Source organism: Lepisma saccharinum, chromosome 1 (assembly GCF_977018435.1).
Source record: "Lepisma saccharinum chromosome 1, izLepSacc3.1, whole genome shotgun sequence".
Classification (NCBI taxonomy): Eukaryota; Metazoa; Arthropoda; class Insecta; order Zygentoma; family Lepismatidae; genus Lepisma; species Lepisma saccharinum.
Window position 1 is genome coordinate 169,786,059 of NC_139229.1, and position 13,904 is coordinate 169,799,962.

General features: G+C 39.7%; 1 protein-coding gene across 1 annotated transcript in view; it reads left to right on the forward strand.

The window, feature by feature from the left end:
- Window positions 1-1,014: 1,014 nt before the first annotated feature.
- LOC146003854 (beta-1,3-galactosyltransferase 1-like) overlaps window positions 1,015-13,904 on the forward strand; it is an 87,996-nt gene continuing 75,106 nt past the window's right edge. Inside the window, exon 1 of the mRNA XM_083142328.1 lies at window positions 1,015-1,523. Within this exon, the coding sequence (XP_082998454.1) occupies window positions 1,401-1,523 (123 nt within the window). The 5' untranslated portion in view covers window positions 1,015-1,400. The remainder of the gene's footprint in view (window positions 1,524-13,904) is intronic.

Sequence of the window (13,904 nt, forward strand, 5' to 3'; positions counted from 1 at the left end):
CTTTCTTCAATGCTGCTACAACGTGACGTCAAGATTACGTGTGACTTACGAAAAAGGCTGGTGGCGGACAGTGTTGTCACTTGCGACAAACTAATACCAAGTCTGGGTGCATCTTTTATTTTACTTCGCTTTTCTGCCATTTTTGGCTGTTCGCGAAGATGACGATGAGTGATGGATGATATGAAGAATTGATGAAGGGGAACTCACAAAGAACACCCATACCAAGGCCGGTATTCGAACCCGTGACCCCTGGCATTGTAGCGCTATAATTATGAGCGGCGGTTTGTGGCTCCGTTGATAATTATTCATTTAACGTCAGCACAAATTATAAACTTTTATCATGAGCCCTCGAAATACTTATGCTTTATATTGCATGAACAATGAATTTTAGAGAAAGATGTTCAAGTGACGTAGTAGCCTACTTATGAATTTCCAGAAACAAAATACGTTATTTCTAAATTACTACTTACTACAAATACGATATCTGTCTTTTCATTTATTCCAGCTCTAAAATATGTCACCTTTGCAATTAGGATTAGCCAAAAGTGGCAGAAATGCGAAGTAAAATAAAACAAACCAATTAATTAATAAATCTTCCTCGAAATTATTAAAGAGTTTTCGGAAAGTACTGTGTGGCCACGTCACGGTTATTTTTTAAGCGAGCGAGTTGGAGAAACTGATCAAGTTGAATGTCGTGCCGATCAGTCGTCATCTACGAACAATCCAGTTTAAAAAAAAGAATGGAAAAAAAAAACAGTCTCGACAATGCTTTCCGAACGTACACAAGTATATACGTCAAAACCGTTATTTCTTCCTCGTGCAATTTCACCATAATGCACCAAATGAACGCATGCATACAACATGAACAGAAAAAATACATGCGAGCTTTGTCGTGTAACGTGTTAGCACAGCATGCAAAAAAGTAACTTTCGACCTCATGCGCGTGTGCAGCAGTCTGATTCGCCCTCCTCCCCTTCGCTCCTACAGCCACGGTTCGCCGGACACGTGAGCTCACAGAGAACATTCTGCTAGCATGGGGAATTAGGCCGAATTAAAGGTCCGAGTCCTGTTAATATTTCAAACGAATCTTCCTCCTTCATTTCAGTTGTGTTGGGTTCCGTTGTTGCACAACAGTGTTCGTGCGTCAGCGAGGTTGAACAGTGCGTGCCGAGAAAAATAAGAACTAAAAAAAAGGAAGAACGTTTGCTGTTGCTCGACAATTAAACATATTAGCACTTAATATACACGTCTGTGTTACGTTCACGGTTCGTGATGCAAGCGCCATGGTTCTAGTGCGAAGATATTAGCCAGCGACGGTCGTTTTAGTGCCTGGCGTGTTGTAAAACGTGGTCGCGTTTTTTCTTACATGGAAGGAACTGAAGTTTTCGAAGTTTGGAAGCATGATCAGAGGTGCAAGTTTATCGCAAGAGGAAAAAGGAGTGCAGGATTTGTACAATATGACTCGTAGCATCAATAACATGCGTGAAGACATAACTGGGTGCATTGTTGATCACGCTGACGAGGTATGTACAATGCCTGTTTTATTTCTTATGTGAATAACCTTGTATTTTATTGTCTATTTCTTCTTCGTGAAAGCACCGAGACTTGATTCATGCTTGTCGGCAGAATCGCTTGTGTTAATCAGGGATGGAACAGATTGGTACTATATCGTAATCTGCTAGCAGTGGCGGCGTTTGGGTTCCAAAACTGTGTGTGTGTCGGGGATTAGGAAGGAGGCAGTTTACTTTCCATTGGTAGATAAGGTTTAACGTAGTACGGGGCAGGGGCGCCGACTTGTCAAAATTATTGGGGGGGGGGGGGCTCTGATCACTGAAATAAATTAATGAATAACTCACTCCCTTTTTTAAGTTTTGGCCTCAGTGTTCGGAATCTCATAAAAGCCCATGTATTCCTCAAAAATATCAAAAAATTTATTCACAGTTCTAATGCAGAATATTAATTGTCCACGGATGGATATATCACAAGTTTCGTCAACCATAATAGCAAAATATTCCCGACTTTTAATATCTGCTACCACGGAGCGCAAAACAGATCTCCTTAATATATCAATGATCTCGTTCTGAATGTCATGTGAGAGCCATTTCTAGCCCAAACGTCCCATCTACTACCCTAGTTCATGCACATCGTCTTTTGAAACTCTTTTTAGTAAAAATTTTATCAATACTCATAATTACATACTTAGTATATAGTAATAAGTCATGTGTTTTGCTGTCTGGTCATAGCTTCCCCCAAAGTTGATGGTTTAGCGGTCTCAGCCCCCCAAATTGATGGTCTAGAGCATTTCAAATGTGTATTTAAAGTTAAGTTCATGTGGTACAATTCAGAGTAAATTTTACAAGAGAAGCAAAATAATACATTAGATCATCTTAAGCAAAATTATTAGGGGGTCTCTGCCCAACATAGTTAACATTGGGGGCTCGAGCCCCCTCAAGCCCCATGGAGTCGGCGCCTATGGTACGGGGGCAAAAATGGCAAAAAGTGTGGGTGGAGGGACAACTGCCCCTCATGCCCTCCTTGATCGCCGCCACTGTCGGATAGAGATGTTATCGAGTAGGGAGGGACGTTCGAAAGCGATTCCGAACATCAGAACCAGGATTCGGATATAGGATGTCGATCTCGGATACTCGATCCAATCAAGGGCGCCGACTTTCCGAAATTTCTGTGGGTGCATATCAATGGCGGTTAGATCTGTAATTATCAAGTATTGTATACTTTAAACAACTTACATGCACAATGATTGCAAGAGGCAATGATATTATCAACACGTTACTCAAAGAAAATACCATATTCATACAAATAAAAATGAAAAATCTTCATAAATGCAAATAATTTTAATTGTATTGCAAGGATTTTGTTGTGAACAGAAACTACAAAATGACTAACTTTTTGTACCAAATAATAATAATAATAATCATGACATGTTAACTTTCAATATAAAACACATTCCTTCTTACGTCATTTGCAGTTCTGAATTTGTTTGCAATTTTTGTAATGTCAATATTTTTAGTCATTTCTTTATGAACATTCAAAATTGCTAAATCATTCAATCTTTTTTTGATCATTGTTGACCGCAAAATCGTTTTCAAACGTCTAAATGCTGAAAATGACCGCTCAGAGGTACAAGAAGTAACAGGTATAGTTAAAATCACCCGTACAAACTTCACAAATTCTGTGAGCATTTCACGCATGGGACCACTGCTTTCTCTACTTAAAATATTTGTAATGTCTGACAAGTTGGCCACTTTTTCTTTTTTCGTTCTGTACACATCTAGAAACATGTCCTTGTGCAATGTTAGCTTGTCTTTATCAAAGTCTGTCCCATCTCAATGTTTTAATTGCTTATTATTTTTTGATAATGGCAAGTGAGAAATATTTATTTTATTTTGTTTTTATCAAACTAAATATCTCGTGGGTGCGGCGCACCCGCAAGATTATTTATGTGGGTGCTCGAGCCCCGGAGCACCCACGTAGTCGGCGCGCATGGATCCAATATCCGAATCTACATTATCCTAACCCATTACGTTCCGGTATGGGTAGGGCTGGATTAAGGTGGGTGCTATTGATGCTGCAGCATTAGGCCCATTCCTGAAATAGGCCCAGATGAAAACAGGCGAGAATTTTCCGAAAGCTGAACAGTTTTATTTCGCTATATTAACCTGAAAATAAATCTTGGAATGAAATTTGGAGACCCAATTTCGGACACCTAGACACAGCGTTACTTTTTATACAGTTACTATTATTCTTTGCGCTGTGACGTAATTATAACGTCGTTGTGTTTATTGTTCACCGAAGATTTCAAGGATCAGGCCCAATTTCGCCTTAATCCGCCCCTGGGTATGGGATATGTTCTTCAGAGGTTTCGATCCGACGAGACGAGAGTTTGCCGTATCTCGGACTCGTCAATGGGCGTCGCCAGAATGTTTTGTAGGGGAGGCCTCAGGCCAATGATAAAACTTCAATTGTAAAAATAAAATCAATAATTATAATTATCATAATTATAATTGTAAAATAATAACTAGTATAAACTAATAAAAATAAACAAATTTTATTTCAAATTTAGTATTATGTCCTTGGGGAGACTTTGCTACTCGACCCAATAGCACAATTGTTTACATTACTTTTTATTTCATTTCATGCAGTTAGTGTACCGATATGCTTATTCATTCCATTTTGTTATTAACTTTTATACTCGTTCAAAAATGAAAAAGATTAAAGTTAGGAGGAAAATGTAGTCCTAAAGTTTAGGCCTATGTTGTGTGATCTCTCAAATAAAAATCTTACTTTTGGAGTTTTGAAAACCATGGAATAATTTATTTCTTCGATTAAATGGTAGAATATTACGACATAAACGGATTCCTGTATTTTATACTAAATGTCTTTCCGGACTAACGCAGTTTTTACTTTGGTTAATCTGTTAAAATACTAACTGAACTTTATTTCTGTTATTAACAATAAAAATAACGAACTTTCTGCCTCTTTTATAACTAGAAATCAACTATGTTAATTTCCACTTAGAAAATTATTACTCATGAAAAATTTTTGGTTACTTTAATTGTGCACACGGCGAGGATGAAGGTGACCATCTTTTTCTGCACGCCAAAGTAGTGCATAGGAATTTTCAGACTTAAGAGAAGCAAAAATGGGAAAGAAATAGAGGAAGAGAAAGAAAAAGGTAGAATAGAGAATCAGAGGGATAAAGATTGCAAAGAAAGAAGTGAACAGAACACAGAAAAAAAGAGAGGAAGATAGAGACAGAGATAGTATGGATGAGAAACTAAGGGGAAAAAAGAGAGGGGAATAGGAGTTGTTGTTGTTGAGGTGTTGTCCACTTTATGCACGGTAAGGCTAATCGGGACTGGACCTACAGTTTAAAGTGGGATACGAACCACTATGTGCCTCCGGAAAAGATAGGAAAACAAAGAAAGAAAGAGAAGAGAGGAGAGGAGAAAGAGATATAGAGAGAGGAAAGAGTATAGAGAAGCACAGAGAAAGCAACAAAAAGGTAGATAAAGGGGAGAAACAGAGACAGAAAGAAAATGACGAAATCTGAAGAAGAAAGAGAAATGGAGAGAAAGCAGCAATCTTACACTCTGTCCCATCTATCTCTGGAGCAGGCGAACGAAAACAAGTCTCTGCGCAAGTAGTGACGCGAGACGGTTCCACCAATGAACACGTACGTGAGAGGAACGGGATTGCATGGAGGGGGATGGACTGCAGTTACCAGCCTTTGAGCAGCGTGTACTGCTGCGCTCTGCCCACTCGGTTTCTCCCTTTCTATACCGCTATGCGCGGCTTTGCTCCAGAGATAACTGAGACAGGGTATAGCAACCAAGGCCACCGAAGCAGTACCAGAAAATGTTTCGCCTACACTGGCCAGGCCACTGAGGTTAATGGCGACGATTGGTAAGATGTTATTGATGCAGATCAGTCACAAAGGAATGTTCATGACCAGGCCGGATCTGGAACCCGGAACTTGCAGTAGCAAGATCGTGAGTCGATTACTCACTTCTGGGTCACCTAAGTGGCAAGGGAAGCAGTGCTCGAATTTGGTGGCACGGGGGACCTCGTCCCCTCAGCTAACAAAATTTTAAATAAAAAAGCTCCTAATCACTAACCCGTTTTATTATAAGTTTTACCCAGGAGAATGAAGAAAAGTATCTGGAAGTTCAGAAGGAAATTTTAGCTACGGAATTTATATTGAGTGACTTTTCACGTAAATGTCTCATTTTTGGAATTTGGTATGATCTCCCGTTTTGACTCAGTACTCCTAAATAAAACGTCAAAAGTAATAAAAAAAATTGCAAGATATAGGATTGATTACCGAACCCACCCTTTTACGGTCATATCCTCCACTTTATACAACCTCAAATTTTCTTAATTGAGGGATGGCACCTTCCGCTTTCCTCCAACTTCCAACAATACGTGGCAGTGGTGCAAGAACAGGTGGGTACAGAGCAGGGTGCGAAATCACTGCAGATTGGTGAGGGGAAGGAGCAGACAGACACTAACTATATATATATATATATATATATATATATATATATATATATATATATATATATATATATATATATATAATGTCATTAAATATATATATATATATATAATGTCATTAAATATGTGTCAATTATTAAATGATCAAATTATATTATAAAATATACAATATATTATATCGACAGTCTTTCATTCAAAATGTAATTGCAGATTGAAGATTTTTATGTACTACTGATGCTATGAACTATGATTTGCGTAAGAGAGGAGGGACAATAATTAATAGACATAATAAGAAGATATTAGTTTCCTGAATAAAATTCACATAACTGCTATTACGTGTTTTACTGTACTAATATATTTATATACTTCGCGGTTGCTGACGAAAGGCGATGAGAAATGGAGAAGAAATAAGTCGGTCTAATTTCTGTGTTCTGGGGATTGCTGTATTCAGTGTACTAAGATATGAGGCTCTCTGTTGTCCGTTCTTTTTGTTTGTTATCGATATTATTCCAGTCAAGTATATTCGAAACCCAAATTAATTGTTTATGTTCGTTGTTAAAACAAAAACTCTCCTCCCCGGAAGAGTTTGGTGGGGGGGATTTCCCCCGTCCCCCCGGGATTTTGCACCCTGGTACGGAGGTAAAATGCACCCCTTCAAACTTTTAGAAGATACAATCACCTGCTACACCTGTGCATTACATCATTCCATGAAGGCTACACACATTCTCAATCTCGGGCAAAGTGGAGGCGGTATAATCAGCACCACGCTTCCCCAGGTACCTGTTGACCAGAATCTGGTTGAGATCATCCACCGCGACAATCGAATCCTGGTTTCCAGTCAGGTGCGCTACCTAGGCGTCTACACCACGTACCTTCAACTATTTTAAGCACGTTAATAAATAAATATAAGATATATTGATCCCCCACGACCAAGCATTCCACCGAAGAAGTCATATTTGCAAATAACGATTTGTTGCTATGCCACAGCCCACAACAAATCTCATCTGCACGTGTGCTGCGGGGGAATAGTTTGTCTACCCAATCGAAACGTACAGGTTCGATTTTTTTGCCTTTGTGAACGAAACCGATTACCTAAGTTCTGTCCATCGCTCAATTTGGGTGAGCGTTGCTCTACCCACATGCGAAGGGTAAGAATTGGGACAACCATGTGACGACACAGAGTGCCAGCATGCATCGCCAGCTAATTTGCCTCTCGGAACAGCACAAATCGAAGTATCGTGTACCGCCTCCGCATAATTAAGTAGGTGGATATTGAAAATATAATAAACTTCTTGTGTTCTGACGTCAATTCGAGTATATGACGCAAATTTGTAATTTCATACCCATATGGAGTAGCCTATAGATTTTCGGTTGCCAAGAGGTGATGTTCATTTTAAATTAATCTCTCTCACCCTCACGGCTCGACCTCGCCCTCACCAGTGGCGTGTCCAAGGGGACGGGGTTGTTGACTTGTTGGGGGTCATAACCCCTTCTTTGGCCCAGTATTCCTAAAAAAATCAACGTCTACGGCAGGAAAAGGTAGCAAACAGGGGGGCTACTGAGAAAAGAATACATGTACCCCTTTTCGAAAATTCTGGGCACGCCACTGGACCTCACTCCCACGACAATTCCAAGCCCTCACTCTCCCTCACAAGTCTGCCGGACCTCATGTGGGCCGTCCTTTGGATTGTGAACACCTCTGTTTATAAATAACCCAAAGTTATATTATTTGGTTCGTTGAATTTCCACAACTGTAATTGAAGAAAAGCTGTTTAATGGTAATATTGTTATTATTATATCCAGTGGCGGCTAATATGGGGGCGGGGGGTACCCTTTTTGTTGGCAGCCGATTGCCGCCACTGATTATATCCTTCGGTGATATTAGTGATAGCAGTGTTTAGAGCCGCATGAGAGAAACTATGTGATGTGGATAATCATGATATTGAAACTTAGGTTCTATAGTTTTCCAGTCTCATTGTTCACCGCCAAGAGAATGAAGGATAAATTATACTGACTGACAATCGTAACAACTGTATCTGTTATTTGATGAAAACTGGGACTGTGTAAGGGCTCCCATTGGTCTGGAAAAGTCAGGGAAATCAATCATGGAACAGTCAGGGTATTTTAAAAATTCAACCAAAGACATGGAAAAGTCAGGGAATTTGGAAAAAGATCAATTTGATTGAGAATGAGCAACCAACTACAAATAGTTAGGCACAACTTCTCATTCAATTTACCGCAGCGGGAAATCGCTTCAGCCGCTCTGTAAACTTCTATCTCGTTGAGCCAACGTCCATCGGATTTCAAATATGCTTCTTTCTCCCCTGACAAGAACCAATTTCATATTGATCTGTTTCTTGTGTAAAGAAAACAATAATCACAGAGCAACTTCCATTTGATATTCCAATGTAATCATGCAGTGTAGCCATCTATTGAATGTCTTGTCTAGCAGTTACGGAGGCCTAAGGCTAAAAATAAACAAACACACGAGTGTTGCCATATAAAAATGAATTGGTGCAAAGAGGCTTGAGGCCCTGTGTAAAGAAATGTTAATAATCAAAAAGAGAAAAGAATACTGTGCCATATTATTTTAGTCAACCATTGTTTCTAAAAGATTTTTATTATAAAATCCGTCCATATACCAATGACGAGCCTAGGAATACGTGAACAAGATTTTGTTGTTGATTTAGTTTACTTAATGTCGCATTTCTTCCAATTTCAGCTAATCGCCACGATGGTTATGAATGGTGATGAGATGTGTGAAGGGACAACCACAAGCACAAATGAACGATGCAACATACCCTCGCAGAGAATTACGTACACTGGCTTTGGGTCCAGGCAAAAGGGCAACCCAGGGTATACTTATCGTACGTTCCTTCAGAGAAGGTTACACCAAAGACTTTGTCATGTCTCTATCTATCTTTTTTTTTGGGGGGGGGGGGTTGGCCTAAAAGTGCACGGATTATATCTCCCTGCCCTATGAGTAGAATATTCATCCGTATAATTTTATGGTAGTCATATCTTGCATTTCTGAACTACATGAGAGAAATCGTCGAAACAAGATGGTATTTGGTATCCTACCGAATTTTATACATGGAGCTATAGTAGTTTCAGACAATATCAGAGGCTAACATGGTAATCTTTCAAATGTACTATGAAATTTAAAACTCCGCAATTTCTGGCCCCTCCCAAACGTTTGCTCAAGTGCAATGAAGTGTTTGCCCATACAGGCGGATCGAGAATTATCTTTTGGGAGCGGCACGGAAGATAAATCAGCCCAGAATAAGCGTATCGTAAGGTGTAATATTGGAGATACAGTGTGTAGCACAATATTTTGAGTGTTTCTTATAACGAACAGAGTAGCAATAATAAATCAAATTGAAGACTACCGGAACCTGTGTGTGTGCGTACGACAGAGAGCGAGTGCGCGCAACCGCAGGTCTGTGGAGCGTGGTTGCATTGATTCAGGATAAAATTAGTTTTTTGGGGAGGTTCGTAGCGTCCCAACAGAAAAAGGATATCAAGAAAAGTTATATTTTTTTACCTTGTTTACCTGCTGTGAAAGTTCGTGTGGTAACACACCAACAGCGAAATTTGGGGTCTAACTTTTGTGGGGCAGAACATGAACCTCAGGTTCGAGAAAGTTAAAAGAAATACCCCTAACATGAACATTTTAATAAACCCAATAATTTTTTTTTTGGGGGGGGGGGCGAATGCCCCCTTGCCCTCGCCAAGTTTCGGCTATGTAACACATCATACATGCTTCTATTGCATATTTCGAGACGGATGTGTGCAAATCTGGACGAGACAAACCCACTCAGACAAGGTACACTCGTAAAGTATATTTTTGTTGCTATCTTTAACATTCTGAAACAAGAAAAATCTGAAAATATGGGCCACATTTTCAGTGGCATAATTCCACCTGCCACGAAGAGCATTGATCACTAGAAGCAAAACTGAAGCATGCAGAACGCCACTGAAACGAAGCCTATTCGAAAAAAAAACATAACTTCTCATTGTGAATTGTTTTATCACACCGACAACAAAGATAACGACGGGAAGAATTATAAGCATGACGCAACCTGTTCGTGACTTATAGTTACCTTTTGTTGCGTTGTTTCTGCGAATGGCGGAGCAGCTACATTTAAAACATGCATGCAAGTAGGCACGTACCCAAGGGGAGGGGGCATGGGGGTCATGCCCCCCCTCGAACTCTGAAATTTTTAATAGGAACCTATAAAAACCTATGAAAATAACGTTGATAAGAAAGACCTGCGTTTTGAGACTTTTTGAAAATTGTCTTAACTTCAATAACTGAATTCAGTGTTTTTAGGTGCGCTGAATCTGAAAATGACCCCCGTTTTTCTATATCACGTAAGGATTTTTCACAAAATGGAGTTAAAAATTCAGAAAAATTGGTAAAAAAAAACGTGTATTTGGACCCTATTTAATTTGACATAAAAAATAAAATATCGAGCATTATACCTGCAAATTTTGAGTTTGTCACTTATCGAGTCTCTACAAGTCATTTTTCATCCCTTGAAAGCTTCTTCGAGAGCATTTCCTTTTGTAAGTCATCTGCGACAGGTCCCTGTGAAGCGTCCAGCAGTAGTCCGCCATCTTGGTGATGCTCCAGCTGCCCTGATACCGTCGTTCCATCTCTTTGATGTCCTGGTAGAACCTTTCACCCTGTTCTTCGCTGACACAACCAGTAGAATGAAGTCTCAGGGGCCAACAAGTTCTCTTGTTTCAATGTGGAGCCAAGGAGCTCTACTGACTCTTTGGATAGGCCCAAATCTCTGACCAAGTCATTTAACTCCATTTGGGTGAAGAGTTGAACCTCACTGGAGGTAGTATCGTCGATGAAATCATTACCAGAGTCTTCACACTCGCCCTCAGAATCTACCGGGGTTTCTAGAGTTTCTGGAAGTGAAGGAACCGGAATCTCGGGTCCATGAGGTACTGGACGCATTGCAGAGGATAGGTTTGGATATGAGATTCCCTTCCTATTTTTCAGATTGGACCCTTCTATGTTGCGAAAATAAGTCATTACTATGGTTGTGGGGCAAGGAACAGAATGATTTGTGGAGCACAGTGGAGGAGTGGTTGAACGGAGATGTTTGGAAGAAAACCTGCCCTCAGGGAAAAACTGGACGTTTGACAGTACGTCATTGACTCATATATCCTTGTCTAAATAGTAAAAATTGAAAGTTATGAGGAACAGCTTATTTTAAGTTACGGAAGATGCTACTAACTGCTCACTTACCATATGAAGCGATATGTGGGGTGTCAAATCCAAAAATCGCGTTTTGCGTAAAAATGGTACGTGATGGAATGTTTTTACTATTTTTCCCGTAATCAGCGCAAAAAAATACATCGGAATCAGCCATTCAAGTTGAAACAATTTTTTCATCGCAGACCTGTGTCATTTTTTCAAATTTTGTAACAATTTCGATTTTGTCCTTGCACAAATGAATTGATTGTTTCTGGAGAAGTCTGCAATATTTGGTAATTTTAGTTTTATAAACACTGATCCAAGGCTACCAGATATCCCGATTTAGTCGGAACAGTCAATTCCTTTTAGTCCATGTCTCTGCCAGGCGCGGATCCAAGAGGAGGGCAAGAGGGGCGATCGCCCCTCCCAACTGTCAGGTGTTAGGGCATATTATTACGTTTAATATTTTTGAAGACTCAAATGCTCTGTCTTTTGTTTAACAGGCTTTAGAATATTTTTTAATGTTTGATATAAATCCATTTTATGCGCTTGATAGGCTAATCGGAAATGGACCTACAGTTTAAATTTGGATCCGAACCACTGTGCAATATTTCTCCAAAGGTGATCGAGCCCGACAACCCTTGATAATAGATTTTGTTTTCTTTTTTTATTGACTTTTCTCCAGATCGTTCAGTTTACTGTAACAATGGAAGGAATTATGATTATAAGTTAATAACATACAACAATAACCATCTATTCCATAGCCATTCACGCCTATATTTGCAAAGCAATAATCTCTAGGATATGGAAGTTATTGCTCCCTGTTCACAGTACCATATAGTGTTTGCATAAAACATTGCGTGTAGGTTAGAATGGTTTCTTGGTGAGGTGAGGTACGTGACTGAAAATCACCCCTCCCAACTGTAACTTTTGGATCCGCCACTGGTCCCTGCTTTTTTCGTCTCGGCTCGGACACTACTTGCTATAAAGGAAGACTCTTGCACCACTACAAACATTGTACTAGTTATGCATGACATTCTGTAGACAGGCACGTATCTAGACATATGTTTCGGGGGGAGGGGGGGGGTCTGTACCAAGTGTCTGAAAATAATAATAATAATAATAATGTTTAAACAAAAATAATTATTATATTAATTAAAATAGTATTAATTAAAATATTCAAATTAATTAATATATTTTTATTACATGAATATGGTAAAAGGACGGTATAAGAATAGTGAGCCAGAGTCAGAAAGTGCAGCGAACTAGAGAACCACGGTGGATGGAGGGAATGGAATGCAATGGTTTCACTTCCAACGTTTGTGAAATGTCACCTACTCCAATATAGATCATGACGTTTGTCCCTTATTAAAGGAAGCAAGTAATATTAAGAACAAGGATAAACGGTCATTATACCGCGTTTGTTACAACCTGTCCCGGTTCCCGCGCTAGCTGATCGCTGGCTTTTCTCGGTGCTGGGGAAAGTCAAAGCCAGGCAGCCAATTAAAATACGCAACGTGGCAACAGCGTCTACGTAAGCGCCTCTCTTCTGGCTTCCATACGCTCCTCGCTGTCCAGCAGACGATTTTTTCCTCGTTTCTCATTGGCACCGAAACTGTCGAGCGATCCCTAGCGCGGGAAACGGGACAGGTTCTAACAAACGCGGTATAATAGTTGTTGCCAACGTCTCATTGCCTTGTTCAACGCACGTCATGTCCTGCGCGTGTATTCTATTGTATTCTGACGCAAAATGACATTAAAGGAAACAGGTATACCAACATCAAAATTTATTGTAAAATTCTACAGGTACATATAGATCGACTTGCCAAGCACGTTAAGTGATCAACTTTCCATCTTGCCACCAAAGTCCCCATGGATCGAGTTTCAGACTTGTTATGGGTGTTCTTCGTGAGTGTTCATTCATCGATTTCAACTAATCATTGTTCATACTCATTGTCACGATTAATCAAAACTGGCGGCAGATATATATAAAATAACAGACAAATGAAATAGTACAATTTTTTAAGTTATATATTTCTTTTCAAATATAATCTGTCGAGTTTGTTTCAGGCCGCAAATGTCGGCTTCTCCGTCAGCGCCGCCCGCCACGCTTCTCCCGATCTTTCGGCTGCAGATCGAAATGGACGAATATTGTTACTGTGGAGGCCACATACACTTTAGTTTATCTGAATGTTCTGACAAAGGGGGAACAACATACACCATCCTTGTTAAAATCCCATAGTCTGCTGGTTGTAAATCTGGCGTACTAGGTAGAGCGATCCCTTTCGTATACGATTAATGACTCAAATACAGATAAGAAATTGCTTTTTTCCTAACATAATTTACAACAGAACATAATTGACGGGCTAATTTTGTTTATTTTCCTTCACTTTTCTGCCATTTTCAGCTGATCGGGAAGATGAGGGTGAGTGATGATATGATGAGATTGATGAAGGAACAAGCACAAACAACACAAACCCGGGACCTCTGGCATAATATTTATAACGCGGGTTCGAAATGGAAATTTTCAAGGAACGGAACACTGTATTTTCGTTAACATGGTGCTGTCTTTCTGTCTGATCACTACATTGACGAGATTAACGATTACTGAAAAGACGCCCTGCATAAAAGTTAATAATAGTGAATAATACAATATTCTAGATCCGAGGGATCC